This window comes from Capricornis sumatraensis, chromosome 4 (genome assembly GCF_032405125.1).
Source record: "Capricornis sumatraensis isolate serow.1 chromosome 4, serow.2, whole genome shotgun sequence".
NCBI classification, from domain to species: domain Eukaryota; kingdom Metazoa; phylum Chordata; class Mammalia; order Artiodactyla; family Bovidae; genus Capricornis; species Capricornis sumatraensis.
Genome location: NC_091072.1, coordinates 20,904,794 through 20,931,369, shown reverse-complemented (window position 1 = coordinate 20,931,369; position 26,576 = coordinate 20,904,794). Strand labels below are relative to the sequence as shown.

Here is a 26,576-nt window from a genome sequence, read left to right as displayed (position 1 = left end):
CAGAGTCCACAAAATGCGTCATTTTCATGAGTTGAATTCTTACTGACAAAATCAATAATCGAATGGTCTCTTTTGATTTGGAATATAATATTAAAGAGGTTGATGCTACATTCTTGAATTAATTCTACCTCTCCTGTCTTGGTTCCCTGTCTCAGCTTCAGCACTGGATGCCAAATAGTAACAAAAGGCAGGATGGGTAAGTATTTCTGCTCCAAGGTAAAAGTGAGTAAGGATCCATGGGACGAAAAGCTCACTGTTCAACAACAGATTGAAGCCAGCTGCCTTGGCTAATGATGAGTGGCTAAATGAAGGGTTTCTTACATTTCATGACTGGTGGTTCTGGATAGTCTCCAGATTAATGTTTAAGAGACATTAAAAAGGAGAAAAGAGAGAGAGAATTCCTGTGGTCTCTTGCCAGTTTCAAAGCAGGGTTCTGGGTACAGAGCCATACGTAGGAGCAGCAGATAGAAACTGGTTTGCTCTGACGAGCCAGAGTCTGGTTGAGAAGGTATTGGGTTGGCCAAAAAGTTCGTTTGGGTTTTCCATAATGTGTTACAGAAAAACTTGAACGAACTTTTCGGCCAATGCAATATATACCTTTTTGTTATTCCAGGAATCTAGATTTTGAGGGGCATTTCCACTGACTAGCTCATAGTAAAAGGATAACCATGAAAATGCATCCTTTTTAAAAAATCGAAGCATAGCTGGTTTTACAGTGTCATCTCAGTGTCAGACGGACAAGTGTTCATTTTAATTCTAAAAGTCAGAGTTAGGTGTCACCAACATACTCATAAACCCCCAAGTGGCTCCCTACTTCCAAATTCCACAGACTGGTTTGGAGAGCTTTGCACCAGCCTGCCCCCGGCCTCCCACCACCTCGTAGACTAGTGACCCTCATTCGCTTCCACTGAAGTGTGTCAGGCTGGTCTCACCCTTCTGCCCTGTGCATCGCTAACCTTGTGCCTTTTTGCCTCCTGAATTGATTCCTTAACCTACAAAATCTCCCCTTCCTCCTACTACCTCAAGTTTAACCACTCTTGACACGAGAGCTGAAGTCTCATCTCCTCAGGAAGCCTTCTCTGAACCCTCCACCAGCCCTCACTGATTCCTCTCTCTCCGGACGCTTTCATAAACACTCTTGTTCTGAGCAGCCCAATTTGCTTGCTTACTCCATCCACCCACGGGTCAGGAATTTTAATCTTACCTTCCTGGCTAGACGGTAAGAGCCCAAGAGCAAACGTCATGATTTGCTGGTTCTGAGAAGAAAAGTGCTGGAGCAATTTAGTCCAGTTCTCACCAACACGAGCTGGTGGGTGGCAGATGGAAGACCCTCCCACAGAATTGCTCAAAATCCCAAAAGAGCAGGTCCCTGCGGACCAGCACAGGGTCTAATGGTTCACATGCCCAGCCCAGCCCTCCACAGAATAATGTGCTTTGTAGAAATTTCTGCACAATCGCAGGGGGAAAGGAAAAAGATAGACGCCCAGGACAACCTGTAGAGAAAGAAAATGTTCTTTTGCCACATCCCACCCAAATCAAGGCTAAGATATTTCCTGTTTTTAAGTCAGAGCTATCGGAAGTTTCCCATCAGAACACACCACAGACTGACTTCTATGCTTCTGTCTGAATGGCACTAATCTTTTAGATAGAAAAATGTTGGTGACAATAAATTCACACTGGAACTTTCTACTCTAAAAATACCTACGGAGAATAAATATTTCCTTAGGACTGAGAGGGTCATGATAGCACATGTTCAAATCTATCGTGCTAGGGCAAGTCAATGAGAAATACAGGAGTCAACACACACACACACACACACACACACACACACACACTCACACAAATGTTAAAGGCTGAAGGTTCTAATTCTACCCATCAAAACTACCGGGAAGCGAGAGTTCTTTTTTTTGGAATACAGTTATCCCTCATTTTCCCTGGGGGAATTGTTTCCAGGAATCCCCTGGGATACCAAAATCTGTAGATGTTCAAGTGTCTTATACAAAACAGCATCAGAGTACTGTCAGCCTGCTGTATCTGCAGGTTCTGCATCCATCGATTTAACCAAAGATTTAACCTTGGGAACCTGTTCGAATCTGTGAATTCAGAGCCTGCAGATATGGGGGTGGGCGGGGGCAACTGTATACCCAATCAGGACATGTGTACATGTGTGATAAATTGCTTCCGACTCTTTGCGACCCTATGGACTGCAGCCCGCCAGGCTCCTCTGTCCATGAGATTCTCCAGGCAAGAACACTGGAGTGGGTTGCTGTGCCCTCCTCCAAGGGATCTTCCCAACCTAGGGATCGAACCCATACCTCTTGCTTCTCTTGCATTGGCAGGTGGGTTCTTTACCACTAGTGCCACCTGGGAAGCCCAATCAGGACATACCCACATATGAACCCTTAGAGCTTTATCCAGAAGCTCTGGGATTGGTGGTGGTCTAATGAAGCCTCCATGGTTTAATTCAACAAACACTGATACAAACACCTGCTGTGCATCCAAGTAAGTGTGTGCATTTGTGTGTGTGCATGCCTGTGAAAGAAAAGGAGAGACAGAGGGTGGAGGGAGAGGGAACTTGGGATTGCCATTGTGAACCAATCCTGAGGATAGAAATCAAGTGCAGACCTATATATATAATGACTCATTACCCAGGAGTCAAGGAGTCAGGAGTCTTTCGATATGCTTCCGACCTCCCACCGTATTGCCATGTGGATATACTATGTGTGATTGGAGAGGGAGATATGGGGTGAAGCACCTTGCCATAAATTCAACAGGGAGTAAGAATTTCTCTGGTGGTCCAGTGGTTAAGATGCCACCTTCCAGTGTGGGGGTATGGGTTCCATTTCTGGTTGAGGAATTAAGATCCCACATGCCATGCAGTGGGCTTCCCTGGTAGCTCAGCTGGTAAAGAATCCACCTGCAATGCAGGAGACCCCAGTTCAATTCCTGGATCAGGAAGACCCCATGGAGAAGGGATAGGCTACCCACTCCAGTATTCATGGACTTCCCTGGTGGCTCAAACAGTAAAGAATCCACCTGCAATGTGGGAGCATAGGTTTGATCCCTGGGTTGGGAAAACCCCCTGGAGGAGGGCATGGCAACCCACTCTAGTATTCTTGCCTGGAGAATCCCCATGGACAGAGGAGCCTGGTGGGCTACAATTCATGGGGTTGCAAAGAGTTGGACATGACTGAGTGACTAAGCACAGCATAGCATATGCTGTGCAGTGCAGCCAAACAAATAAATAAATAAAAATAAAGAGAACTCTTACCAAAAAAAAAAAAAACCTCCTCGGTAGAGTCTATTTTGTGGGGAAAGTGGAACCGAGACAGTAGGTCTAGCTCAATGCTTCCGAATCTTGGCAGTTAACCCAGGCCTGGCCCTCCAGGCTCAGGAGAACCTAAGCCTCTCCATCAAGGTCAAGTGTGTTACCTCCATCGCTGCAGGTCCTGGAGTCGGAGGCCAGGCTGTCTGTGGAGCCCGTGGTGAAGCTGACGTGGACGCCCCTCAGGCTCTCGGCGGAGCCCTGGCTCACTTTCTCTAAATCAGAGCTGCTCTTGTTCATTTTTAAAAGGTGCCTGGGAAATGTAGAAACAAATGATAAAAGTAATTAATTTGGTTTCTGTTAAAAAAAAAAAACAGCCAATGGAGTATGAACCTACTATGCTCTTGAAGCCTGACCAGTGCTGGCAAGTTCTGAAAAAATAATTTGGGGGAAGAGAGAACAGAGGCTCTTCTGAAACCTTATACACATGAATGGCAGGTGATTTCTTGAGTGTGATTAAAGATAAGTGAATCTATTAAATTTGGGAAAGCCCCCAAACCATGATTTGGGAGGAACTGCCTTCATACTCTGGCCCTCTCTGCCAAAACATGTATGTCAGCTATTATACCACGTGTCATCTCTACAAAGAAAAATTGAACATTATAATACAAGCCAATGTACAGAGATATACAGAGATTGGGGAGGTTTTGCAAGATCACAGGACAAATGAACTGTGGACCAAAAACAAAAGATTTCTCCTGTGCCTGGTACTCTCTTGATATAGCTTCAAAGGATCTAGCTTGTTCCATGGAGTTAAAGGAAACATTATTTCAATTTTAACTAGATTTGTAGTGCAATGCTTAGATAGAACCATATTAAACCTTATACCAAAACTATGGAATGAATCTGCCCTTAGGCTTTCTATGAAATCTTTGATTGTGTCTCTAAGATAGAATGACTGTTGCATTGGGGACAGGAATATCAAGTTCAAGAAAAGAACCTCGCCTTGGAGAAAATGGTTCCCTTATTAAGTAGAAGGTTTAGCTGATTGATTTCCCTCTTTCCGAGGACCACATGAATATTCACTCTGACCTGACATTTCCCCACACAGTGGGACAGACCACAATCAATCCAGCCCTTTCCCTGTTGGTGGTAACCTAGATTTGTCTGGACTGATATCTCCTGATGACACTCTCTCCCACCATGGTGGATCTATATCTCAATATCTGCTGTAGGAAATACACAAAACAGTATTGATTTGGTATCAGAACTGCCTTATTTAATGCATATGACCTTACAGCCAAGAATGTATTGATTGTTCTTTGTGTTCAGCATTGCCCAGCCCTGTATGGTCCTCACAGGCAGTGGAATCTCTTGTTTATTAACAGAAAAGTTTAGAGAAAGTTTGCCTCCATGAAACATGTTCTCCAAAAATATGCTTCTCTCCCCACCTCCTACTCCTAGGACTGCATTTTTAAAAGTTTTAAATCTATTAAAACTAAATATGACAGTGATGGCAATGTTACAAGTAATAATATTCTTTACATTCCAAAGTCGCTCTAGGGGCCTTGCTGCTTCTAAGTCGCTTCAGTCGTGTCTGACTCTGTGCGACCCCATAGACAGCAGCCCACCAGGCTCCACTGTCCCTGGGATTCTCCAGGCAAGAATACTGGAGTGGGTTGCCATTTCCTTCCCCAATGCATGAAAGTGAAAAGTGAAAGTGAAGTTGCTCAGTTGTGTCCGACTTTTAGCGACCCCATGGACTGCAGCCCACCAGGCTCCTCCGCCCATGGGATTCTCCAGGCAAGAGTACAGCAGTGGGTTGCCAGTGCCTTCTCCCTAGGGGCCTTGGGGATATCAAATCTTAGAAAGTGCTATGGTAGTAGATTATCTTTATTTTATCCTTTGGCAAAATATCATCAGAAGTTTTCATAAAATATTTTTATCCATCCTCATCAGATCCAACAACAGTGGTTTTGCAGATGAGGCCAAGATATGAAGTTGTGAATAACGACAAGTCCTCAGTCTAGGGAAAAAAAAAAGCTAGGTCTCTCTGGCAATCCAACCACATCAGAGTGGCCCTACAGTCTCTTGGTCTACAGGCTCAGAAAATTGCCATGGGAGAAATTCCAGCACCACAGCTGCTGAGCTGCTGCAGAAAAATACCAGAAGAAATGTATATAAATAGAGAAAACAAAACAAAAAGTAAATGTGGTATGTGTGAGAACATACACATGATTACTTAGTATAAAGTGAAGCATTAAAAGAAAGAAAAATATTCAGTTGCCAGATGCAAAGGGAACAAAGCTATTAAATGACTGGTAGTGAATGAATGGCCAGCTCAATTTTGTGAGTCAAGGCAGTTTAAAGGAACAGACCAGGAAAAAAAAAAAGGAAAAGAAAGAAAATAAAAAGAGTAAGCATTTGTGAAACTTTTGTTTCAGGTGTGTGTGTGTGTCTGTGTGTGTGTATTGGATCACAGTATTAAATATAATTCTTGAAATATATTTTGGAAACTTCGTTTTAAAAAGGTTAAAAGTCATCGCTCTAGAATAGGGATGGACAAACCTTTCCTTAAAGGCCAGATGGTAAATATTTTAGGCTCATGGATCATGTAGTCTCTGTTGCAAGTATCAGCTCTGCTTTTGTAGCAGGGAAGGAGCCATTGACAATATGTAAACAAATGGGCATGTTTTCTAGTAAAACTTTTTACAACACAGATAGATGGGTGACCTGTGGGTGGTAGATGATGACTCCCGATCTAGAACAGTCTTGATCAATAGAAATATAACACGTTATTACATACATATAAAATTAAAAAAAGCTTAGTAGCCAAATTAAAGGTAAAATTAATTTTAACAATGTATTTTACTTCACAAAATACATAAAATATTGTCGTTTCACTATGTAACAAATATAAAATTAATGAGATATTTTATAGTTTTTTTTATTCTAAGTCTTCAAAATCTGGTTTGTATTTTATATTTATAGCACACTGCAATTTAGGCTCCCACATTTTAGCTAGTGGCTACTGCACTGTGTAGGGCAGATTTAGAAAAACTCATACATGGGGAAGACTGTTCACAGTGTTACTAACAGAGGAAACAAAATCATAGGCAGTCCAATGGCCATTAGTCAAGGAATGGGTACACTGTGGTACAGTCTTGTATCAGAGTACCATATAGCATTCAAAAATAAATAAACTTGATTTTAAGGTACTAGGATGAAAAGGATTCTTAAAACGCTGACTATTAAAAGTAGCTTGCAAAAGGCTCAAGTGTGACACCATTTATATACAATTTTAAAACACATTATGATTCTATGTATTTTTTACACATTTTGCCACATATAACTGGTAAAATGGAAATGACACTCAACTTCAAGACAGTGATGACTCTGGGTAGCAAGGGGAAACTGAAATGGAAATTGTATAGGGAGGGATATTCCACTGGATCTGTAATATTTCCTTTTAAAAAAACCCCAAACAGAGAACAAAATGGTAATTATTTGAAAAACCTTGGACAAGTGCGTGTGTGAAAGTTACTCAGCTGTGTCCGACTCTGCAATCCCATGGACTATACAGTCCATGGAATTCTCCAGGCCAAAATACTGGAGTGGGAAGCCTTTCCCTTCTCCAGGGGATCTTCCCAAGCCAGGGATTGAACTCAGGTCTCCCTCATTGGAGGTGGATTCCTTACCAGCTGAGCTACAAGGGAAGCCCTTGGACACATGAAAGTGAGTTTAATCATTCTTTGAACTTCACTGCATGCTTGAAAAACTTGGAAATGAACATTCTTAGAAAGAAAGAAATCACTAGGGTCTGACTAAGCCCAAGGATGGCCACTTCTATTGACATGCTGCTGAGCCTCTGAAGGGCGAGGAACACAGAGATGACCCAGTGAGATTTCAATCAGTCCTCATGGGATAGACAGGTTCTACGAGGGTTGATTTCACCACAGAAAAGCCTCATGGATGGAAGTTATTTTTCAGTCCTAACAACTCATCTGAGACTGCGAGGGTTAATTTTTCTACATCTACTCAGTATGAGAAGTCACAGTTTTAAAGCCCCACCAAGTGAACGCAGACAAAATCAGACTATTATAGTGGCTGCAGGATAAATTCTGTGTGTGTGTGTGTGTGTGTGTGTGTGTGTGTGTGTGTAGGGAAGTGGGAAGCCTCCAAAGGTAGACTTTGGTAAATCTTAGTAGCCAAGCTACAAGTGGAATTTTCAAGGCTTCTGGGGATTTTACTACTGTTTCTCTACCAAAAAACCCTCAAGAAGTCCAGATTCCCAACCAGTAACTAAAACCCCATCGGTAGCTCGGATGCTTAGATGTAAATAAGGAGGAAAGGGGTAACCTTTTTAAAAATCTTTCATATGAACTGCATCAAATATCATGCACCTTGGAAACCTGTATGATCTGTTGTCTTAGAGAATGGCCACTTCAATTATCGAAGAAACACAACCACACCAGACTTGAAAATGCAAACGGGGAAGCTGGCCATCAAAGCGGGGACAGACAATCACATCGTTTTTGTGTCTCCAGTCTGTGTGTGCAATAGATTTCTCAAGAATCCTTGCAAAAGGCTTAAGATTCCAAAGGTAACTTTTCTGGGCCCTAATAGGTTGTTTCATCAGATGCAACGCCAGATGAGAATCCAAAGGCACTCAGCAATACACAGCCATACTATACTTTTTTTCTTTTAAAGGTTCTTTTCCTTCATTAATGATAGTTTGACTTGCCGTTCAAAAAACTGGTGCAAACCATCTACGCGATGAACTCTGATGTCACGTGATTTAAGGAAGTGGCTTCATGAGGCCAAAGCCACATGCTCTAGTCTTTCCTCTCTGGGTGGCGACTAACACTCTTATCAGCTGCAGTGAGAGCACTGCCTGCACAGATGTCGTTGCTCTGCACTGTGAAAAATGACTTGTTCTTGCTCAGACTTCCTTCCCTACCTCCCCCCGTGATTAGACACAGTCACAGGAGAGCAGTGTGAGATATGCAGCCAGTGGCACAGTGTCCTTAGAGATCTGAGCCCTGCAGCTGCTGCTCAGTGTTTGCAGAATGGCTTTTCCCCCCATTGTCCTTAGAGAAAGAAGCCTTGCCAGAGTTCTCTCCCTATCGTATTGGTAGAAAGCTGCGAAAAAATAATAATAATCCAGCCGGAAGAGCCATCTGCCAGACTTCCTCATTCATAGGAAAAAAAAAAATACCAAGTCTAAAAATACCCCCGAGTTTTCAGAATGCCCAATATTCTGAACAGATACCAGACCCCAGTGGGGGCAGAGACGTTTCTCAGACACGGCGGCTAGAATCCTCATACGCAGCACAACTGAAAGTGTGACCGAGGCAAACGTTCATTCTCACAGCTCTGAGTCTGGGTTAGTTCACATCTATTTGGTTGAGAAATTTTTGCCTCTGGGGCGGAAGGTAAGGAAAGTCGCATAGCACCAGTGTGCAGTTTGACACTAGTTCTCCAGACCCCTGTACACAGTTATACCACCCAGTCTTCGGATGAATCAAGTTCACTGCTATGTCTAATGTTTTGGGGAAGCCCTTTCAGGTAGCTCAGAAAGCACAAACATGTTCGAAAACTCAATAACTTAAGTTACCAAGAAGGGAAAACAAACTGGCTTAGATGCAACTAAATCAAGTCATGCCTTAATCAAAGAATGAGAGCCTCTTACCATCCCAGACTCCAGCCCTCGGTGCTGTGATCACCCGCATGGCCTCCCAGAGCCCAGGGCTGGGCTGGGCCGGTGCTGGCGGGGTCCTGCGGAGCAGCCCTGAGGATGAAGGGCCAGCTTCAAAGGCGGCCGAGTGTGCCCTGTCAGCCTGCTGTGAATTCACCAGCTCAGAGCTCTCCGTTTCCCCTCAGTTCCTCTCTGACTTTTCTATAAAATGCACTTCCTGCGAAAGCACAGGAAAATAGGGACGGCTCTGCCTCTGCGACCTGCGGCTTTCGATCTCCAATTGTCCTGTTGGGCTGCATCATCAGAAGCCATTCAAATACCCTCTCAAATACACTCAATTTCACCCTATTCCATTCTCTACTATTTGGCCAGATCCTAAAGTCAAAATCATTCAATGACTGGAGCTGAAACATTGGGTTAGCTTGGTGAATACAAGCACCCCGTTTTTATTTATCTTATGCCTGTATGACCAGCAGTGCATTCCCCAACCCTGTCTTTTTTGAATACCATTCTCATATTTTCCAGTAAATAAATACTGCCTGCCTGCTCTGTGCCAGGCACTGTGTCAGGATTTGTGGGTGCAACAGCGAGGAGAGGTGATACTATCCTTGCTTCAACAACGTGGTAGATAAATATTGATCAATCTCCTCTAAAAAAGTATGCAGAGGGCTTGAGCCACGGTTGTCAGAAAACATCTGCAGCCTTAGTCATTCTGACTCAAAATCTCCCCAAAATCCTTCTCGCATAATGATGGTCAACCTTCAAGAACCCTACACAGAGCTCGTGCAAGTATTCTTGACCTCTGCCGCCATACCGAATCAGCTCTGGTCTCGCACGCTAACAGAAACACACCTCCAGATGGTCTTTGATTTCAAATATCCCCCTCACCCCACCCCTGGACTGTGTATACATTAGAAAACATGCCTAGCATTCTGTTTGGAAAAAAAATTATCACCATTTTGGTTAATCAATATCCACTACTTCTGCTCATATATACTCTGCTCCGGTGGGGCGAGTCTCTCATTGTCCCCAAAGCACCCTGCATTCCTGTCCCTGCCCCATTTTGGCAGAGAGGGAAACATTCTCTCTCCCCTCCAAACCTTTTCCATACCCAAGACCTAGCAGCAGCAGCATCACTTACCTACAAACCCTTCCCAAGCCATCTCAGTCTTCTCTGACTGGTCTGTGCCCTCTGGAACTCATACCAAACTGAGTCTGATTCACATCACTGAGCATTTGGTTATAATCCTGGTTAGATGATTCTGTTTCATGTGAAACAGGCTTGTTACCACCACAATTATAAACTGTTTTGAGGAGCTGTGTCCTAGTCAGGACATGCTGGAACACAGAGTCATTATTAAATACTTCTTGATTAAGTTTATCTGCCTCTGTTTCAATAACTGGGAGGCATCTAGGAGGATAAATGTTTCCTTTAAGAAAAGAATCACACTTGCCCAGCAAAACTTGCAAAAGGCAGGAACACTGAGTAAACAACAGCCCTCCAGAAAGCTGGACTCAACAGCTGAGGCTTTTTCATATCTACAAAACACCACAGTTCCCAAATATCCTGAATTTATACAATCTAACAATCTTATAATTTAAAAAATATTTTTTTTTCAAGAGATGGGATGAGAAAGTAAGATTGCTAAGCTGGAAAGGTTTTTATTGTTTTTATCCTTAGTGCTGTTTGATGAAGATGCTATGGGAGTTATTCTGCAAAGTGTCTAAGTGCCAAATGAAGGAACTAATGGACCCAGTCTGCTCTGGCGACAGGCTTCCCCGCTGACTTATCAGTACATATAAAGATAGGAAATCAGTTTCATTTTGGGTCAGATGACCTTTACGGTCCCCACAGTGCAGGCTTTTTAATTTGCATTTGCAGTTAATGCACTGGTGACTGCTGGGGCACCTCAAGTTGAAAAAAGCCTTTGGTTTAACCCCAAAATGAAAGCACTTTGCATTCAGTGGAAACCATTTAAAAACAGGAATAAAGCCATGCTTATTTTTAAAGACAGCGGTATGCGCGTGCATGCACGCAAACCTGCACCTACATACACATCTTTAGGTTACTAGTTAGCTGGTATAAAAACAGATGAAAATGCTTCAGTCGGTCAAATGGAAATTTGCAGCCATTTGTCCTAACTATACACAGATATAGTTAGGCACTGAGAGATACAAATGGCTTTAAAAGATGACCTTTCCTGTCTCAGAAAATCAAAGTCTCTTATTTGTGGCCCCCAGTCTGCATGGCTATGTCCTTTCCCGAAGAATTTCTGGTGCAGGAGAGACGAAGGCAGCAACTCCCTAGTGTGGGAAGGTTTAAGCCCAGGTTGAGGACAGGAGACCAGCTATGGAAAGCAGGTAAGAGGGTGCAGAAGAACTCGGTGGCTGGACCCCAAAACCTGGTCCACTACACTTGCATCTCCAATCTCATCACCTAAGAACAGTGAGTCTCCAACTCCTGGCCTGTTAAGGAAGAAACGCTACATGTTTAAGAGCTTGATCATCTGTTCACACAGGGGCAGATGGGAAGAGGTGAAAAGGCAATGAATGACCAATGGAAAGTAAAGACTGAACTACAATCCACAGATGGGGCCCTCCCACCAGCTGCCCTGCCCACAGGTCAGCATAGTGTGGAAGAAACCTCTGGAGCCTTTGGGAACAATAGCAATGAAAACATTTGAAAAGCTTCCCAGATGAGTTTCACTCCTAACAGCACGGGCCCTGGGGCATCCCATACACAAAATGGAGATAATACTACTACTTACCTCATTGGGGGGTGGGGAGGGTAGGTGGTGGTTAGGAGGAGTTGATGACTTAATATTTAATAAGTGCTAAAAACAGCACCAGGTACAAAGAAAGTACTAGTTATACAGAAAGATGGGAGGATGGATGGATGGATAGATGGGGACAGACAGACCGAAGACTTCGGCAGCCTCCAGCAAATCCAGTATCTTGCTACCTGGACAGAAGATACCCAGATATTTTTTAATAGATAGGCTAGAGATTTCACTTTCATATTTTAAAGAGACCCAAAGATGAAACAAACATCTCCCATCTGACTTCTGCACTAGTGCTTCTCCAGGAAAGCACACAACCATGCCGACTGGTACCACAATGAACTCAAACTTCCTGACAGCTAGCTCTTGTGGCTCCTGGGCCATCCTTACATGGGACCTCCCATTCTCCAAAGCAGCTATTCCAAACTTTCATCCCATTATTTGGTATTCTTAGCCACTATCTTCACCTCTCTCACGTAAGCCTGGGTTTGCTCCAACTCCCAGCTACTATAAACAATATTGTACTGATCCTCATTCTATTTTACTCAAAGGCATCACTCAGGAATGGAAAGGGCCCAGTGTATTCTTATATTTTATTTTCCTGGGTAATTCGTTTTAGCTTCCTTTACACCTAGACCTCAACAGTTAGTGATTAAATGACTTTCACAAGCAGGAGGAAGGGCAGATCAACACTGAAGGAGGCAAAGGAAAAGGATTGAGGGGCTGGATTTAGGATTTACTATTTACTGTGCAGACAATTCCCTGTGTCAAGCTCTGGAGAAGACATAAATATCAAGGAGGTATTTTGAAAGATCTAAAGGAAAGTCACCAAGTAAATATAATAGATCAGCAAATATTCCTGTCTGGGTTTTCTTCTACTTTCTCCTCATGTTTAATATTTTCATAAAAAAAGATGACCTCACTTACCACCAGTCAAAAAGACTTGGAAAAATTATATGTAAGTAATTACAAAAACAATAGTTTTCAATTTCTAAAATATAAATTTATATCATAATATTTAATATTAATTTATATATTATATATTTAATATTTACAATTTCAAACTACTCCTCCAAAAGATTCTGACATATACCTCCTGCCTTGACTCCCTTACCCCAACCACTTGGGGCACAGAAAGTCAGTGCTAAAAGTTAAAGAGGGTGAGGCTAACATTCCTTGTTTAACATGATTTAAGGAATGAAAACATAAATTTAAGGTCTTTAAAGAGAAATAATATGTTATATATTGGATACTAGATTTAATGGTAACTGTTGTTTACTAAAATACAAACTTCCAAAAATTCATGGAATATCCATAATCACTCATTATAATTCACAAAATATTCATAGTCACTCATTAAAAGTCAGAAAATATTCATAATCACTCATTAAGAGGAAACAAAACATTTTGGCACAAAATGGAGGTTGTAATCAGAAGACCCTCTTCTGCAGACACTTTGCTTAGGGCTACATGGGCTAGACGGACCACAGATCCTCTCCCAGGTGTGGAACTTTCAAATTAGTACAGTGAAGTGTTAAGTTGCTCAGTCATGTCCGACTCTTTGTGACCCCATGGATTGTAGCCTGCCAGGCCCGTCTGTCCATGGGATTTCCCAGGCAAGTATATTAGACTGGGTTGCCATTTCCTTCTCCAGGGGATCTTCCCAACCCAGGTATCAAACCTGGGTCTCCTATATTATAGGCAGATTCTTTACCATCTGATAGGAACCAGTTATTGATCCCCAATGATTTTGCAATTACTGATGGTAAATTTTGGATTCTTAAGCTGGATAGGCAAACAGCTGGCACCTGTGGCTGTACACTGCTCCCCCCTCCCACAACCTGCAGACAGTATTGATGGGAGTATGGCAAGCTGTCACAGTTTTCCATGTGAAACTCCAGAATGCTACTCCAACTGATTGTAGCTGGTGTGGAGGATGCAACCTAATTGCCCTGGTGTTGCCAGAACATGCAGTCACAAAACCCTCCCTTTGATCACACATTCATAAGCATTATTTTAAGTGACCTCCCCACCATGACTGATTTTAAAATTCCAAAGATTCTTCTTCCCTTTCTTCATAATCTTCAAAGTCTTATTACTACTTAATGTGTCAATTTATCTCAACTATTCTTGTCTTTATCCAGGGTATCTGAATTTTCATTCATTTTGACTGTCTATGGAGCTCCGAGAATCAGGAGACATTGTGAAGGGACATACAGTGGAAACACTGCCAATCATTTGCCTAAAAGACAAGTTTTAAATTGTTTATAGCACATGTATAAATGGGCATGAAATGGCTAAAACCAAACTGCCAGGAAGGCACGGGGATCATCTGGTAGAGAAAGATACTAAAATTAACTGGAGAGTAAAATATCTGAGTAAGAAGGGAAGAGTTTTTTTTTTTTTTTTAAAGCAGTCTTTAATCTGGAAGTTCCCCTTTTCCCCCAGTGAAGGACACTTGTTTACATAAGTCTTCCTGTTAGAAAAGTACAGAGAATAAATGTCCAGAGTACCAGACAAAAGCTGATGGAAGCGGAGGATTTCACAGAGTTGTATGGGGAAAGAACAAACACTGTTAATGCCCACATTTTTAGGGATCTGCCCAAAAGCCAGTTGAAAGAAACAAGTAAGTGATTTTAGCACAGAGGCTGAAGACGCTGCTCTTAAAGGGAAAATTATTAGTTGAGAAATGGTTGCTAATGATTCTTTAAAGTTGTTCTATCTACCCTGGTAAAGGGAAATGCAAGTCTTCTTGTGAGCACATCAATGATAATCAAACAGCAAATTGCCTGCATTACAAATAGAGAAAATGTCTCAGCAATTGGTGAGTTCCACACCTCAAAGGTAGGCTGGCTATTCTAGGAACAAAGTGCTTTTGATCATGTGATGGCAGAGGGGGCTTGATCATGTGGCCCATGCCTGTATCTCCCAACCCACTTCAGAAAGCATGGAAAATCTATTCTCAGAAAAATGAAACCACACCCTAGAATTCCTTGCAATTTATGGGTGGGGAAAAAAGTCCTTAGGTGATTACTGCCTGAAAAGAACATTCTTGTGGCGAGAGAGGGCTGGGCTCCAAACACCTGCTCAGCTTAAAAAAAAAAAAAAAGCAAATGTACAATCGTTGGAGAGTAATTAATCCATGAAAGGGTGCATTGTGCTCTCATAGTGTTTGCCCACCTTGAAGCATTAATAGCATTAATAATTATTAACTTCAGTTTCTTTAACTCAAGCCACAGAATTATAATGGGGTGTCCAGTGAAAAATAAGGCCAAGATTTGTAGTTCCTTCTGGCCTTTATTCCCCTCTAATTCAATAATCTTTCATTGAATACCTACTGTCTTAAGGCATCCTATGGAAAAGTCAACGAAAGTATATAAAATGTTTCCTGTACTCTCAAGAGTTTACAAGCTCTTAGAAAGATATGACTTATGAATGGAGTTTAATTCAAAATGCTGTGTTAACTGCCAAAAGAGACGCAAGAACAGAGCATGGGGCAATCTGAAACTTGGGTATCAGAAAGACACTTTGATATAAGTATTTAATGATGCTCCTTGCTCCTTTCTCAGTATTTTTTCATGTGTAAAACATACAGTTAGGTGCTTCTGGCCAAAATGAAATAGGGTATGGCCTCTGCCTACTACTGTCAACTGAATAAAAGTTTCTTGAGCATCTACATATGCCAGGCATTAAACAGGATATTCTGAAATGATGGCTAAGAATGTCTTTTACCTTCAGGGAACACCTTTTTTTTTTAAAATAGATGGCTATCTACATGCCTATACTAAGTGTGATTTGTATTAGGTCAAAAGACCTTAAAGGAAGGATTGTTATTTCACTACTCCTGGACACCAAGCTGAGCTTATCTTGGCTTTACTGGGCAGAACAAGAAATTCAGTGAGAATCCAGATGCTGTGATAACCAGTCTCAACAAAAGCAATCAAAGCAGGAGTGCACTTTTGGCGGTCCTTTTGCACATCTGCTAATTTAATTCCTACCAAGTCAACCCTCAGGGGCCTTAAGAGGTGGAACTCCAGTAACTGGCTTTTTTTAGCACCTTGCACAGAAAGTAGGCAATTAGTAGATATCTGATGAATTAAAGAATCTCTAATCCCTAAGCCTTCACCATGGATGCCTTCTCAAAAATGGAGAGAGTGCTGTAAATATTTTATATATGCTACTGTTCCACTTAGTGATTAAAAAAAAAAATTACAGAATAAGATAGGAATCAATGTTAGTTCTCCCTGCTTCAGCATCACTAGATGTCCCACATCAGATTCTATCCACAAACTCATGGGAAGACGCCAACTATAAATTTCCTGGCACGGAGCAGGATATAAAACTGTATTGTTGATATATGTGCTTTGTTTGCCAAACTTTGTGTGTGTATGTGGTGGGGCAGGGGGGGCGGTTTCTCCCCTGAAGTATGCCCAGTATTCAGTCTTCACCAAACCAACTCAATCTCCAGCAGACTTATTTCAGTTTTGTCAAAAAGGTAAACACAGAGAAGATTCCTGAAGCGCGTATAATGCTTTCTGATACAAACTGTGATTTTCAAAACACCACTGAGAAAAGCATGTTATACATGAAGATTGTGGGATTTCCTGGTCAATTGTTGCCATCCCATCACAATCCACTACAGTAAGAGATGCCTCATGAATAAAGCATTTGAAAGATTTTTTTTTTTTGATGTGGCCCATTTTTAAAGTCTTTATTGAATTTATTACAGTATTGCTTCTGTTTAATGTTTTGGCTTTTTGGCCACAAGGCATATGGGATCTTAGCGCTCTGACCAGGGATTGAACCAGCACCCCCTGCTTTGGAAGGGGAAATCTCAACCACTGGACTGTATTCTTGCCTGGAAAATCCCATGGATGGAGGAGCCTGGTAGGCTGCAGTCCATGGGGTGGCTAAGAGTCAGATACGACTGAGCATCTTCACTTTCACTTTTCACTTTCATGCATTGGAAAAGGAAATGGCAACCCACTCCAGTGTTCTTGCCTGGAGAATCCCAGGGAAGGGGGAGCCTGGTGGGCTGCCATCTATGGGGTCGCACAGAGTCAGACACGACTGAAGCGACTTAGCAGCAGCAGCAGCAGCCAGGGAAGCCCCTAGAGATTTAATCAGATTGGATATAGGATCTAGAGACAGTGACCCATCTCACTCATCCAATTCCAATCCTCAAAGTCATGCTAAGAGAGCGTGTGATTGAGAGATCGTACAATGAAGTTCTTTTGGTTCCTCTGGGGAGTAATGTGGCCACTTTAGCGTGCAGAAAAGTCCTCCATCTCTGACACCATCACCACCTGTCTGTGAGAAGCCATGTGAGAAAGATGAGAATTAAGAATGAACAAAAGCTTAGGACAGACTCAATCTCTGCTCCCCAGAATCCTTGCAGAGAAGGAGGAGAACTTAGTATAAGTATTGGGTTAAAATTATAAGCATGAGTGATAACTTTAAAACAAAATCATCCCTCACTTTCTTGGGGAAATGTTTTTCTTTTTGATTAGTCTCATCTGGGGCCAGATCATCTGGAAACTAAAACCATATAAACCTGTCTTATTTCTTATTCACCTGCTGTCTTCTAATTCTACCTCTGAGTTCAGGTCTACCAGCCTAATTCCTATTTTGGGGTTTCTTTGTGAAATGCCTGTTTGGCACTGATCAGATGATTTTCCCTTAACTGACCTTGTCACTGAAAAGCCATAAGTCATTTAAAACCAGGTTTGCATCTGTGAGGAAATAAAAGGCAGAAATAAATTTTATTTTTTTCACATCTTAATTACTCCCCCAGGCACTGGCTGCTCTCATTGAACTGCCTTGTCTCAAACGTGACATTTAAACTAAGACGTACACACCTTTTTCCTGTGGGTTTTTGTTTTCTAACCAGCAGTATGGGTTGCTCCTTACCTTCTAAGTCTGCCCTATACTGGAGCAGGGGTGATCCAGAGACTCAGTGGGATTGGTCAGGTTGAGCAGGTGTGAGCTTACACAGGTAGGAGGCTGCCTTGGCAGCAGCAGGTAAGAGACCCAGATCTCCTCACCTGCCTGGGAGGAAGGCTGAACATGTACTTGAACACCTCTACATGGCTTTCAGTCATTAAATGAGTATTGAGAATCTTCATCCTACATGGTATTGCAGCAAGAGTTTTCTTAGGAACCCTGATGGGAGTTTGCAGAGGACAGTATCTCAGAAAACAGAAAAGCTACTGCCAAACATTCAAAACAAGACCACAGGAAAGCCAGGTCACTCTCCACGTCTATTTTTTCCCCCTCTGAGTCGGTCCGTTTTGTAAAATGGGACCAGAGGAAAGCCAGCATACGATTTCTTGGTTCTATAGTGGCCCGAGAGAGCACTAACTTACCTGCTTAAGTGCCTGTTACTAAAAAGTTGTTATCTTTGTTCATAGGTGAGGTTGAGCCATAGAAATAAAACCCACTGAACAGATGACCCATGTGAAGAAATGAAGTTAACCTTGGATGTTGCTCAAAGACCTTCCAACATTTTCCCTTCTTGGAAAACTGACATCAGCCTGTCACAGCCACCAGTGGTGCTGGATCAACCATGGGCTATACTCTGGTCAATACTCTGATTTGCCATCACCCAGACCAACTAGGTTTGAAGGCTGTGGGTTCCTGGCACCCACCTCAGTAAGTACAGTACCAAGTTCCAGAATCAAAAGTCAGTTTATGGTCAGTTTATGGTATGGATGTGAGAACTGGACTACAAAGAAAGCTGAGCACTGAAGAATTGATTCTTTTGAACTGTGGTGTTGGAAAAGACTCTTGAGAGTCCCTTGGACTGCAAAGAGGATCCAACCAGTCCATCCTAAAGGAAATCAGTCCTGAATATTCATTGGAAGGACTGATGCTGAAGCTGAAACTCCAATACTTTTGGCCACCAGATGCAAACAGCTGACTCATTTGAAAAGACACTGATGCTGGGAAAGATTGAAGGCAGGAGGAGAAGGGGATGACAGAGGATGAGATGGTTGGATGGCATCGCCCACTTAATGGGCATGAGTTTGAGTAAACTCCGGGAGTTGGTGATGGACAGGGAGGCCTGGCGTGCTGCAGTCCATGGGGTCACAAAGAGTCAGACACAACTGAGTGACTGAACTGAACTTATGGTCCTGGGCCTGTCTTCTTATATCCTCATGGGAGATGTGCGATGATTCAAAAGATAATGCTGGTAATGCTTGAAAAATCTTCCCCAAATGAATATATATATATATATATATATATATATATATATATATATACTAGTTCAATTTATTTTAAATAGTACCAGATGCTCTTTTCTTTTTTTCTGTGTTCTCTTGAGCTAGTTAATTTTATTTCCTAGATTTTTCTCCCCAAAGTTCTGAAAATAAAAACTTTTTTTTTTTAAAGAGCTAGCACCTAGAACCTCTGAGATTCCCACCTGTTGTGAATTGTATATAATCCAATGGTTTTGTTTTTTTAATAAACTGGCCTCCAAAACTCTGATCTCACCCTAGATGCTAACGAAGGATTCTACTTGAGTCACACTGCTATGGTGACTGGTGTTATTCCAAACCCTGTGATTCTTAACCAAGAAAGTTCTAGTTCCTTCTCCAAGGTTCAGGTGGTGTTCCTCGGATCAGGCCAGTCCCATTTCTATAAGGTGTGGGTTGCCAGATCGGGGTGGCTTTTTCCTACAGAATTAATCTCTGCACTAGATTCTGTTCATCCATTTGAGCCTTTCAACAACAGGGTGTTACCAATATATTGTTATTATTAGCCCATTTTGGAGAGGAACTTGAAGCTGCTCTGTCACAGTGAGTGGCTTGCTCGAGATCACTTAACATGTAGGTGAGACAGAACCAACATGAACTCAGTTTTCTGGCTCCAAAGCCCGTGCTTCCTACTAAGCCCTCCAGGCCTGAGGCAGACAGACATGATGCCCATATTTTATTTGAATGCCCTGCCCACTCCTCCATACACTGATGTGTCTAAGGTGTTTGGAAGCACATACTATGGAGGCAGCCTGCCACGTATGCCATGTGACCCTGGCACAGGTTACTCAGCTCTCTCTCTGTTTTGTCATCTGTAATTGGGGATGGTAATTCCTACTTCCTAGATCTGCTCTGAGCATCAGATGAGTTAATATGTCTAAGTCCCTTAGCTCCATGCCTGGTCCATAGTAAGTGCTATATAAAGTGGGAGCTCTTCTGAGCTGAGGAACCCCCCATTCAGTCAGTGAGCAAAAACCGTAGCCCAGAGTCTGTGCTCCTCCAAAGATCTGGAGGATGGCTATCTACTACACATGGCAGGAGGCCAACTCAACACCAGAACAAAGCAGTGGTTCCAGAAAAAGCCCACGTTAGGACGCATCACTGCCCAAGACACCTTGATGTTCAAAGTCAAGTGTCACAGCTGCTTCCCTCTGTGGCCAATTCCCCGCTTCTGACATCAACCTGGAGGCACATGAGTTGAAACAGAACCACTGGAGATGACACGACTAAAGAAAATGTTCGGAAGGGCTGTCATCTTTTGAAAAACAGCAGGCTGTTCCTTTCCCTGAGAGGAATCGGTTTTGCTCTAATTGAGGGCCATTCCCCCTTCCTTCTCCCCACCTCAGAATCTGAATTCTGTGCACAACTCAATACTTCAAAACACAAAAAAAAAGATTTTATTTTTCTCAGGCCTTTGAGAGGAACTTTAAACTGGCAGGAGAAAATGGTGAGAAAGCTGTGAGTTTCAGCGTGCTACCGTGAAACTATATATATGTGTTTTTTTTCTTTAAAAACCCTCATCTGAGAGTTCTAAAACATGTGCAGTGCCTCCTACAACCTGCTTTTGCCCCCCAAAGTCTAATCACCATCATGGCTACAATTTATGGAGCACATTGGCATTGCTCCTTTGCCTGCCCATCTCTTTGCCTCGCAAGATTCTGTAGCATAGCCTCCTGGAGCCTTCGTCTGCATGTTTAAATAAATCAGGAACTTTAGGATTTGGGTGGGGGGAAGCCTGCTGAAGACACTTCAGAGAAATGGAGAAAACAAGGACACCCAATGATAAGAGGGTAGGCACCAGCCAAGAGTGACAGCCTCTCAGTGCTTCTCAGAAAGACGCCTTCCCAAGAGCCAATCCCAAGCAGGGCACTGCTCCTAGGTTTGTGTGCTGGGCACCGAGGAGAAATTCACACTAAGGCACACGTGCCTACAGGCCCCAAACCTTGGCCTGATGTCTTACAGGCAGCAAAGACCTTGGTTTCTGGAAGACGCCTCCGTCTTGCTGGACAAACACCCTCTCCAGGTCCACCCAGACACCAAGTTGCACGCCCACACAGTTGTACTTACCGTGACTTTGGAGGTGGCGGGGGAGGCGAGAACGCCTCAATCCCGCTTCTGTCCTTAGGGAACTCAAAGGCAAATGAGGCCGACTTGCTCATCCCAGTCCCAGCTTTGCTGTTCTGCCCAGAGGAGCCATCTGTGGAGCAAAGACGGTGCCAGGCGGAGGAGCTGGCTGGGTCCAAGGGGCCATTTTCCACCTCTCTCCCCCAACTTTGACTCAGCAAGTCCTGCTCCACCTCATCCTCCTCCTCGATCCGGCACTGGCGACTCCAGGCACCGGCCTGGGGCCGGGGCCGCCTCTGCTCCAAGACTGACGTGCTGGTGGCAGGCGGGGGGCCCCTGGCAGAGTCACTGGCGGGGATGCCGTTGGCCCGGCAGGAAGAAGCGGGGTCAGCGGGGGCCCTGGATGGAGGCTGGGGCCCAGGGACACCCGAGTTCCCTTCACTGAGGTCGGACAGCGGGGAGGCGGAGGGGGATACTGGGGACCCTCCAGGGCTGCTCCTGGACATCTTGGGGGGGATGGCAGGTCTCCCCTTGGCCGTGGTCTCGCTGGCACTGCGATGCCGGCTCTCCCTGGAGCCGAGCCCCTGCCCAGCTGAAGGCTCCTCTCCGCCTGCCTCAGGAGCCTGCTGGCTCGGGGGCCCCCGTGGCCACTGCACCCCCACCGAGGAGTCAGGGCTGCTCAGGTAGATTGTCCGGTGGTCCTCTTCTGGGTGGGCCGCCATGACTGTGATGGTGGCCGCCATCTTGGGGGCCACCTCCGGGCCTTCCCTGTCCTGGCCGCAGCCAGATGCGGCTTTCTGAGCCCAGGTGTTAACCGTCCGCACCTGGGCCTGGCCCGGGGTGCCTGCCCCCTGTTCTGCCTTGGCCTGCAGCCTGGAAGGCACTGGAACGGCCTTCTTCCTCTTGGTACTCTCAGCATAGATGGGTTCAGGCTGCGCAGCCTCCCTGGAGTGGGCTGGGGGCTGGGGCTCCCCAGTCTGCCCAGGGCACCTGCTGGAGGCCACGCTGTGGCAGCCGGAGTCCTGCTGCTTCCCCGGCCCAGGCTCCTTCCTGAGGGAGCAGTAATCGCTCTCAGGATGAGGGGCCAGGGGGCTGCTGGCGCGGCTGTTGGCGCTCCCGCACGAGAGGCCATCCGAAGAGCTGGCAGCCTCTGAAGCGAGGGACTGCTTCTTGGGGCCCAAGCGGGGTGGGCTCTCCGTCGGGCCCTGGCTGCAGCAGTCCCTGGGGAAACTCAAAGCCCGCTTCTCCTCCTCAGGTGGCCTGGCACACACCCGCGGCTCCCAGCAGGCTGCCGAGCAGTGCCTACCGCCCTGTCTGTGTCGGGAACCGCCGGCCCGGGCGGCGTCCTCCGCGCCTGGGCTCCCGGGACAGCAGTCCAAGATGGAGCAGTATTCTCCCCCTTCGCTGTCCCCCGAGGGCGAGCACCTTTGATCGCTGTCATCCTCCGAGGGCAGGGACTCCCGCAGGGGCTGAGCAGACGGGTAGGGCCCCAGGCCCTTGTGGCAGCCGGAAGTCATCCCGGAGAAGGCGGCCAGCTTGTGGCGGAAGCTCTCCTGCGGGGAGTTTAGCTCTTGGTAGGGGATCACTGGTTTATCCTCTCGTCCAAGCTTCTCGTCAGGGAAGCTCACCGGGTGGAAGGCGGCACTCCGGTCCCCCCGGGGCTCTAGGCTGTGCAGGCCGACCATGGCATAGGCAGGGGGGTTGCGGGGGTGACCCCTGTCTGTGGGACCCGAGGGCCCGGCAGGCTTCTGGACGCCTCGGAAGCTGCCCAGATAAACTATTGGCGCGTCTTCCTGCTTCGGGACGGGGAGCTTGCCGGGGGCTCGTCTCCAGATGACCTACACAGCCCCAAGGTTAAAAGACTTACATTAGACCTTGCCAGAGAAAAAAGGAAGAGAGAGAAAGTGAGAGGGCAGGGCCATGACACTGGAAACCGACTTCGGAGCCACAGTTAAGGAGCCAGGCTGCCTGCCTACCCTCTGATCTCCCCACGGCCTTCTCATCATCGCGGAGCTCCCCTGGAGCCGGCAGTCTTCCCGGACACGGCGCTTCCCGCCCATGTCTGTTACTCTTTTGGCTGAGGGGAAAAACGCTAAAGAAGAACATTTTGCCTTTTCCCTCGAAACTGCTAGATGAGATGAATTCTCCCATGGGCTTTGAAAATAAGAGTTTGAGTTTTAATTTTTGCTTAGTGTTCATTAGTCTTTCGATAAGAAAACAAAGTCATAAGGCTTTTAAAAACACCTTGGGTTGGGGGGTGGGGTTAGAGGGCAGGAAGGTGAGGGGTGCCTTCTGAGCTGGGCCCTGGTTCCCTTGCATCACTCACTCTGAGCCACAGTCCTTCTCCAAGTGACAGGCAGTGACCTCAGCCCAAACCTGCATAAGTGGCTGGACTAGTTGAGCCTGAGACAGTGATGTAGGCTAGTCATTCCCATCACTGAAATCACAGTCCCCTCCTCCTTTCCTTCTAAAATCTCCCCTACCCCCACTTTCAAAGAAGCCTCAAGGCAGGGCTGGCCTCTGGCTCCTTTCCAACATGATCCAAACTAGAAAGAGTTCCTGGTTTACATCTGTGAAGGTTGAAGGTGCCAAGAAAGGCCTAGGGAATGAGTGTAACCAGCTTCTGGAAAATGGAGCCGCAGCTTTGCAGGCGACTTGAAGCTGAGAGCAACCCCAGGAGGTGGCTTGCCTCATTCAAGCCTCCCTTGATTTAAAACTGACTTTTGATTTCACATACGCTCACAAAGCCTTCCTGACCTACTCACCGTGATAGTTTAAGAAAACTAGAACAGGTAAAGAGGTTACAAGAAGTCCCAAGAATATGTTTTAGACATGCAGCTTCTTAGAAGACATGTCTAGAGGCAGCAGGCTTCATACACCCTCTAAATAATTAGACCTTGGTCAGGGTCAACGGTGGGGTGGGCGGTGGGGGAGGTGGGCGGGGGGTGAGCAGAATGGTCTACTCTCTAAGGATGTAATTGTCTTTAGTAATCCCAGATCAAAGGTGGAAAAATCCAAGCTTCCAAATTGGAAATATGAACACTGGCTGGGAATTGGATGATATCACAGAACTACTGCTGACATTTTTAAGTGTGATAATGATATTTTGTATAAAGACTTAATTTTTTAAGGAGGTACAATCATGATGCAATATCTGGGGTTTGCTTTAGGGAAAAGGAGGGGAAGGGAGAGTAGGGGCAGGGATAAAGATGGAAGGAGAGTGATCATGAGTTGATGACTGTTCAAGCTCTTGAGGCAGGGTGGTGGATGCATGGGGTTTGTTAAGCAATTCTTGCTAGTTTTGTATATATTTAAGATGATCTCTTAAAAAAATATTTTAACTTTTTAGAAAAATGCTTCATTTTAGTGGCTATGTCCTGATACAATCTCCAAATAAACTCAGAGAGATTGCATTCATGGTTCTTGGCCTGAAGGGACCAAGAGAAAGGAGGGCAGAGAGAGAAGAGAGGGTAGCAGTCAGGAAGGAGCAGTCTAGGGCGAGCTGCCCGGGAAGCCAACCCGCAGGAGTCCTGCTGGGACAGCTCACCCTGGCTGCCCGCCAGTCACAGCAGCCTTACAACAGGAGCAGCCCCTGTAAAAATACCATGGGGCTGAGTCAGCCTCACCTGTGCGACGTCGGTACTCACGCCGGCCTCTGTCCACCCATCAGAAGCCTCAGAGCTCATCATGGTGGGCTTCACGGCGATGGTGGGCTTGGAGTAGGGTGAGCCACTCAGGCTGTCATCTTCCGGGCGGCCGCTCTCCGGCCTGGGGTGCAGGCGAGGCGGAGGGGGCAGGCAGCCAGCTCGGGGCTGGGGGCGGCCAGGCACCAGCTGATGGTCACTGCGCAGGCAGAAGCAGTTTTTGCAGGACCCGGGCTTCCAGATGTGCTCCACAAAGTCGCTGCACGCAGACATCTTCGGGCTCTCGGGGTTCAGTGGAATGGTCTCAAGCATCTTGAGCAGCAGATGGGGTACTGGTTCATCTTGCACTCGGCTTGCTGCTGTGGTCTCCGGGAAGGTGGAAGGGGCTCACTGGGCAGCTTCCTGGAAAAGCAGAACACTTGCCTGATCAGAGATCTCCCCTGCCAGATCTCCCCTTAGTGTATGCTCAGTCCTGTTCGACTCTTTGTGACCCCATAAACTGTAGCCCACAAGGCTCCTCTGTCCATGGGATTTTTCAGGCAAGAATACTGGGGTGGGTTGCCACTTCCTATTTCAGGGGATCTTCTCCACCCAGGGATCCAATGCCCATCTCTTTGGTCTCCTGCATTGCAGGTGGATTCTTTAACTGCTGAGCCCCTGGGGAAGACGGGGCATGATCAATCAGAGTCTGATGATATGACTATGGAGCAGAAGGGGAAGAAGAAAAGAGGTGAAGATGACTATTCTATTTATTCCAAGGCCCTCACCCACTTGTCATGAGGTTCTTAATCCCTTTCTAGTGGGGTGGCCTTAAAAAGCTGTAAAATCTAAACACAGCTCTGTTGCATGTGTGGGTGTATGTGCGTGACTGGCTCAGCTGTGTCTAACTCTGTGTGACTCCAAGGACTGTAGCCCACCAGGCTCCTCTGTCCATGGGATTCTTTAGACAAGAATACTGGAGTGGGGTGCCATTTTCTTCTCCAGGGGATCTTCCTGACCCAGGGATTGAACCTGGGTCTCCCACATTGCAGGAAGATTCTATACCACTTAAGCCACCAGGGAAGCCCCTGATGCATGAGTAGAGAGTATAAAAGATACTTCAGTCCCCTAAAATCCTGAGCACCTGGAGGTTCTGGGGGCAGTTCACAGGAAGAAATCACACAGGGCTGGAGATGAGAAGCGTGTGACTGATCTGTGCATCCCCTGCTGCTGTGGGGTCTAGAGCCTGGGTCTTGGCCCCAGAGAAATGAGAACTTCCAAACAGGACAGCAGGTAGAAATCATGGCTTCTGGAGGCAAGCCTGGGCTCTGAGATGGACACTGCAACACATACTTGTGAGGAGGTGGAGGCAGAAGGGGTGAGAAAGTGGAGAGGTGTGGTCTCAGCTGTTCACCAGGGGGTCCTGGTTGAGAGGTCTGGCATCTTGGGAATTCTCCAACCCCTCTACTTAATATGCCTCATTCAGCCCAGGGCTTAGTGAAATCAATAGACCTAGAGCTTCAGGCCTGGGGGAAACAGAAAGAGAGACTCATGGTCATGTAGCCCTGTGGTCTAGGTCTGGATAGACTGTACTAGAAGAGTCATTGCTCACAATAATTTTCCCTATGAGAACCCTAAGGAATCCTAAAGGAAATCAGTCCTGAATATTCATTGGATGGGCTGATGCTGAAGCCGAAGCTCCAATACTTGGGCTACCTGATACAAAGAGCCGACTCACGGGAAAAGACCCTGATGCTGGGAAAGATTGAAGGCAGGAAGAGAAGGGGACGACAGAGGATGAGATGGTTGGATGGCATCACCTCACCAACTCAATGGACATGAGTTTGAGCAAATTCCGGGAGTTGGTGATGGACAGGGAAGCCTGGTGTG

At 45.4% G+C, this 26,576-nt stretch overlaps 1 protein-coding gene across 1 annotated transcript in view; it reads right to left on the bottom strand.

Moving 5' to 3' along the window:
- Window positions 1-25,019, bottom strand: part of PRAG1 (PEAK1 related, kinase-activating pseudokinase 1) — a 40,885-nt gene extending 15,866 nt beyond the window's left edge. The window contains exons 1-3 of the mRNA XM_068971734.1: window positions 24,690-25,019; window positions 21,067-22,901; window positions 3,433-3,578 (exon numbers count right to left, since the gene is read on the bottom strand). Of these exons, the coding sequence (XP_068827835.1) occupies window positions 3,433-3,578; window positions 21,067-22,901; window positions 24,690-25,019 (2,311 nt within the window). The remainder of the gene's footprint in view (window positions 1-3,432; window positions 3,579-21,066; window positions 22,902-24,689) is intronic.
- Between the last annotated feature and the right edge of the window lie 1,557 nt (window positions 25,020-26,576).